This window comes from Cibotium barometz, chromosome 4 (genome assembly GCF_041138505.1).
Source record: "Cibotium barometz isolate CiBa-2024 chromosome 4, ASM4113850v1, whole genome shotgun sequence".
NCBI lineage: Eukaryota > Viridiplantae > Streptophyta > Polypodiopsida > Cyatheales > Cibotiaceae > Cibotium > Cibotium barometz.
The window spans coordinates 46,870,628-46,876,680 of NC_141049.1; the positions used below are offsets into that span (position 1 = coordinate 46,870,628).

The window sequence follows — 6,053 nt, forward strand, 5'->3', positions numbered from 1 at the left end:
ATGGCTTTCAAGTCAAAGTGAACTGAAGGGTAGAAAATCTCGGTGGGCAGAGATTCTACAGGAGTTTGACCTTCAGATACGTTACCAGAAAGGTAAGTATAACGTGGTGGCAGATGCACTTAGTCGCATGCCACAGATTAATGAACTTAGTTTGACAGTCTTCAAGAATGATTTCTTGGAGTCACTACGTGGTTTATGTGAGCACGATCCATCTTTTCAGAGGTCTGGCGTGCTGTACGCGTACGCACTTCTTCACAGACGCGACCACATCCCTCGTTGGCACGGATTGCTAGTCCGGAGAGACTGGCCGAAGGTGCAACGGGAAGGGAAGCAAGAGTTAGTCCGGAGAGACTAGCCGTGTCTTCTGGGAATAGTTTGGAGCCGGAGAGCTCTAACGTAGGCCATTCATCACCTTTGACTGCCACGCTTCAAAGGGGGGTGATAAACTTCGTCGGGGGGAGAAATATGCTAATTACTCCATTGACGACGGGTACTTACTCTACAAGGGTAGAGTATGTGTACCAACTATTGGTGACTTTCGGGCCCAAATTCTTAAAGAAAGTCATGATAGTCTAAGTGCAGGTCATCCCAGGATTCAGAAGACCTATGCACTAGTAAAAAGACAGTTTTATTGGCCTAGTTTGTTTAAGGACGTCCAGACTTATGTGCTGAAATGCAATAAGTGCCAGGTCAATAAACACGAACGTCTTAAGGTTGGAGGACTACTCCATCCACTGGAGATTCCTCAAGGGAAATGGGAAAGCATTTCCATGGATTTCATTACCGGTTTACCCAAGACGAGTCGAGGGAATGACTCCGTGTGGGTGGTAGTGGACAGGTTAACTAAAATGGCAAAGTTTATCGCCACAAAGAAAACTGTTAAAACGCCAGAGCTGGCAAAACTCTTTATTGAACATCTCTACAAGCTATATGGCCTGCCCGCAGATATAGTGTCGGATAGAGATAGAAAGTTCAACAGTCATTTTTCGGGGGAAGTCTTCAAAAAGTTGGATACTGCTCTGAGTATGAGTACTGCGGATCATCCGGAGTCTGATGGTCAAACTGAAAGGGTTAACCAAATTCTAGAGGATATGTTGCGTTCTTATGTTAGTAAGAAGCAATCTAATTGGGAAGAGTACTTGCCCTTATTGGAGTTTGCCTATAACAACTCCAAACACTCAGCGACGACTGGATTTACACCATTCATGTTAATGTATGGATTCCAGCCGAGATCTCCGATGGCTATAGGCCTAGAAAAGGAGAAGATTCAATCTGTCAAGGATTTCCTTGAAGATATGAATGATATGCTCAGAGCCGCACGTGAGAGCATTCGTAGCGCTCAGGATCGCGCTAAAACTTATGCTTATAAAGGACGTAGAAAGGTGACCTTTGCAAAAGCTGACTTTGTATTCCTCAAGGTTCCTGGGCAGTCAGAAACCATGAAAACGGGAAAGTGTGATAAACTTTCTCTGAGATATTGTGGTCCTTTTAAAATCCTTAAGAAGATTGGGGACGTAGCATATAAACTTGAGTTACCGGAGAGTTCTCAAGTCCATCCTGTCTTCCATGTCAGTAAACACAGTATCTCCAGAGATTTTGGTGGACTTGATAGAGCCACCAAAGATACCACATGAACCTGAAAAGATTCTAGAGTATCATGACAGACAAACCCGACATAAAGTGTACCAGGAGGTACTGGTTAAATGGACAGACAGTGATGAGGAGGCAGCTACTTGGGAACACCGTAGTGCAATTTCCAAGAGGTTTCCCCAGTTTGTTTTCGAGGATGAAAACTCTTCTTAAGGGGGGAGTAATGTCACGTAGGCTGTAACGCCTGTACCGACGGCAGACTGGATGGCCAGACAGGGGCTTTAGCGTCAACGCCTCGGTCGGAGCGCCGAGGACATGGCCATCCGGGGCTCAGTGGGAGAGGTCGCCCATGCGGAGTCATGGGCGGCCAGGCTAGTGTGGACGGCAGGCCACACACTATATAGCCTGGGGGATGAGGGGCAATCCTCATTCTTCCTCTGTGGCTGGGTGGTGAGCCAGAGGCCAGAGGCCAGAGGCCGTCCCCTCCTGTGGTAGCACCCGTAGTGGTGCTACGGTGATCTAACACATAATATCCCCATTTTTAAATTTTGTAACTTAAAAATATGTTTTTTATACATCATTTTTTGATAGTAAATTCTCAACATATAGCCTTTACTTATGTTAAAACTTAAGAAGCTAAATGAGAAATTAAAGATACAAAGCTTACATTTATGAGTGTAAGGAGACAAAATTGATAGCTTAAAGGGATTAAGATCCAACTAAAAACAATTGAAGGTGGTAAACCAATCTCAAACACGGAATTTAAGTTTGTATAGCATAAAATCTCTTTACGAAAGCACGGTTACCTTTAATAATGTACATTTACTCACCTTCTATAATGTACATAACCTTGTATAAATCCTATTATTGATCAAACAGTCTTATAAAAAAAACACTTCATCATAGGATGTGGGAAAAAATATATAAATGGATGAATGAAGATTGAATACTGTGTAGTATGTCTGGTTTTGAAATCATCAGATGTATATGGGTAACTTTTGAGAGATGAAAGGATGGTCGTGATGTGATAGCCCTTACATAATATTATATATATTTTCCAAAAAAAAGCACTTCATCATAGTGAGTTCTCTTATATAAATTTTAGGTTTTGAAAAAAATGAAAATCTAAAGCTTTCAGGTAAACCCCAAAAATATGCAAGTACATTGTAAGGCAATGGTTTTCTTTGAACACTTGCTATCCTCGATTACTAGAAACTTATAAACATATAATCAATGTTGAGCTCAGTGCTCATATAACCCGATTTGTAGTTTAATTTTCCCAACTGAAATTTAGAAATCTTGGTTGGAATTCGAAATTTTAAAAGTTGAAATTTACACATTTTAGTTATAAATCCTGGCATGTGTACTATTTTTAATGATTTTCAAGTCCAAATCCCAATTGAGCCTAAGCATTGCCTTTATTTTTTAGGGTTGAAAAAAAACATTTTTTTGAGCTTATCACAAAAAATAAGTACAAAAATACAATCAACGTTGAGCTTATCACAAAAAAATAAGTGGCAAACCAGCTTATGACAAAAAAATAAGTGCAAAAATACAAGCAAACCAGCAGTTAATTGATTTGGATCATGAACAGTTAATTGATTTGCATGAAACTTTGACATTTTGATATAAGTTAAGCTTCTTGAAAAAGCTTTTTTTTTGGGGTAAATTTTCTTTTCTTTTTTTTAAGGGAAAAAAAAATCACGAGGAGAACTAGGAAAACCTCAATGTTTGCATTCAAAAACCTGTACACCAAAATACAGAAGAACTCTCTTCCGAATCGAAACGCGGAAGAAGGTTCCACGGACACGCCGGGGCTGAACAGAGCGTAGACCTGCACTCTTTTTTTAATGCATAAAGAGAGTTGTATTGACACTCCAAAGACCTGCACTCTTGATTGAGCAGGCACCTCTCTCATTTGAATTGGGCGCTCAGGCTTGTGCCTGGGCGCCATTGGAGATACACACCTCTCCGACAGCCCAGCCGTAGTTCTGTGAAGCTCATTTGCTTGCTGATTTTTCACTCATCTCCATTTACGTGAACCTCCCCAATTCACCCCACAACCTTTCTGTTCCTTAAAAATGCTGCAGAGTCCACGCTCACCTCGCAGCCTTTTCTCAATCGGATCTTCCCGGCTCCTAACGCCTCCATGAAGGGCACTTGCCTATCTTTAGACCAACCATCTGCACGTTTCACTGTGACCCAATTACTAGCATCTGGGACGCTTACATGCCTTGGCGTTGCTGCTGTCGTTGTGGGCGAAGGACAAGGCGATCCAGTGGCCATTGATTGCTGCTTAGAAGCCATGCGTGGTAAAGAGAGAATGGGCATAGAGCCCATAGAGTCATCTTCCCAATCGCTGTCACTGTGAAGGAAGTCAAGAGTGCTTCTGGGAGATGGTTGATCGCATTTGTCATCATCCACTGTTTCCAATCTGCAAACGAAAGGATGCTGGAGAAGCTCGGCAGCTGTCCATCTAGCCTTTGGATCCCTGTGCAGGCATTGATGCAAGAAATCCCTAGCCTCTGCAGAGATAGACTCTGGCAATGGTGGATTTTCCTGTGAGCACCCAACCTTGAATAGAAGAGCTGCCAGATTGGTGATGTTTCCCCATGGTGGCCTGCCTTGAAGCATCTCCACCACAGTGCATCCCAGGGACCAGATGTCTGAAGGGGGTCCTTGCTCCGCAGCTTGGACAACCTCAGGAGCCATCCAGAGAGGGGTACCCCTAAAAGGTCCGCCCACAGCTTGCGAGGGTGCGTCCGCTCTTTGAGCAGCCCCAAAATCAGCAATCTTCACACCGGACGATCCAGTCAAGATGTTCTGGCCCTTGATGTCGCAGTGGACGATCCCATTCTGGTGAAGGAAATTCAAGCCCTCTAGAATTGCGCGGGTGTAGTGCTGGACGCGGCGTTCATCCAGTTTGCCGCCCGATTTCTTGAGGAGGTCGGCGAGACTGCCGCCGTCCATATACTCCAGGAAGAGGTTGCGGGCAACGGGGGAACCGTTTTCTGTGGAGTAATCGGCCCCGAAGCAGCGGAGGATGGTAGGAGAGCGGAGGCCCTGGAGGATGGTGAGTTCATTCTCTAAGGCCAAGAGCTCTGCAGAAGAGGAGGAAGAAGGGGCAGGGGAAGAGCAAGGGGTGGACTTGACTGCAAAGAGGGCGCCGTCGTCGAGGTTAACGGCGAGGGAGACGTGACCGAAAGAGCCAGAGCCTAAAGGGGAGCTTCGAAGCCAGTGTCGAATGGAGGGCTCCGAAGAGGTGGAGCGGGGCAGAGACATGGTGGGAGGAACATGGAGAATTCTGCTGCGAGCGGTTTATTTATGCGCGGTTGGCAACCTTTCGGAGTCTTTCACTGGCGTCCACGTGGAGTGGGAGGTCCAGGGCAGGGCCGGCTATTTACCAGAATCTGCGAGCAATGAGGCGTCGACACGTTGAATTGCGGATGCTTTTGTGGAAGGCCGGGCAAGCCGGCACAATGGCCATTCGCCGGTACGCGAAATCGGACAATGGTCGCCGCTTTTGTTACCCAATCGCGTTGATTTTCTCAATTTGATTCGGTTGTGAGAGTTGTGACTCGCCGCCCGACGGTGCCCTCCAAACCTTCTAGAGAAGGTATCTTAGAAAATAGAAAATAGGGTTCCAAAAGGGCCACATAAGTCCACTATTTTAAAAATTCCTCTAAATTTAACCTATAAACATATATTTTTTGAAGGTCAACCTAGCTTACAGCCTTCCAATTCAAAGTTAGGGTAGGCCTTCAGATTGAAAGCCCTATTGCCAATACTGGGATAGGTAGTGAGTTTTCCGTCTTTGAAGTTTACCCTCCTCTCTCACAACTCACAAAACAAAAGAATGCACACCAATGACCATTCATGAGTCATGACTCATAAGATGAACTTGTTGAAAGGAGTCAAGACCATACCTTCAAATTTCTTAGTAACATGTGAGAAATGTGATACAATGCTAGAAAAAATACCCATACATTAAATCAATTCATATTGGAAAAATTGGGGCCTATTTCCATGCATGTACTAATTGTGTCCCAAGACAAAATGCTAGGTAGCTAGGAATTGAAGTAGCAACTTGGCAACCATGACCTTTAGCCTATATACATGCCTTTTCAGCCCTAAAATCAAATCAAACAGCCGGTCTACATTACTTTAACCTCCTCCAAGATGTAATAATGTAGAGTCTAGGTCATATTTAGCTTATATAAGCCTATATAATGTAGAGTCTAACTCATATTTAATGCCTTTTTAGCCTTAAAATAAAATCATATAGACGTTACATTATTTTACCTTACTTCCAAGATGCCCATAGGAACACAAATTCAAAAAACTTGGGTTTTAAAATCCCAACCAACTAGTTACTCCCCATATTCCAACTAGTTGGAATATGTGGAGTAACACATACATGCATGGAAACATGCCCTTGGTTGAGAAATTGAGAATTTGGATAT

General features: G+C 43.8%; 1 protein-coding gene across 1 annotated transcript; it reads right to left on the minus strand.

Annotated features, from left to right (window-relative positions):
- Positions 1–3,145: 3,145 nt before the first annotated feature.
- LOC147639324 (mitogen-activated protein kinase kinase kinase 20-like) lies at positions 3,146–5,163 on the minus strand. The gene has a single exon (XM_086783196.1). The coding sequence runs from the start codon at positions 4,870–4,872 to the stop codon at positions 3,643–3,645; it is 1,230 nt and encodes a 409-aa protein (XP_086639322.1). The 5' UTR covers positions 4,873–5,163; the 3' UTR covers positions 3,146–3,642.
- Positions 5,164–6,053: the final 890 nt, after the last annotated feature.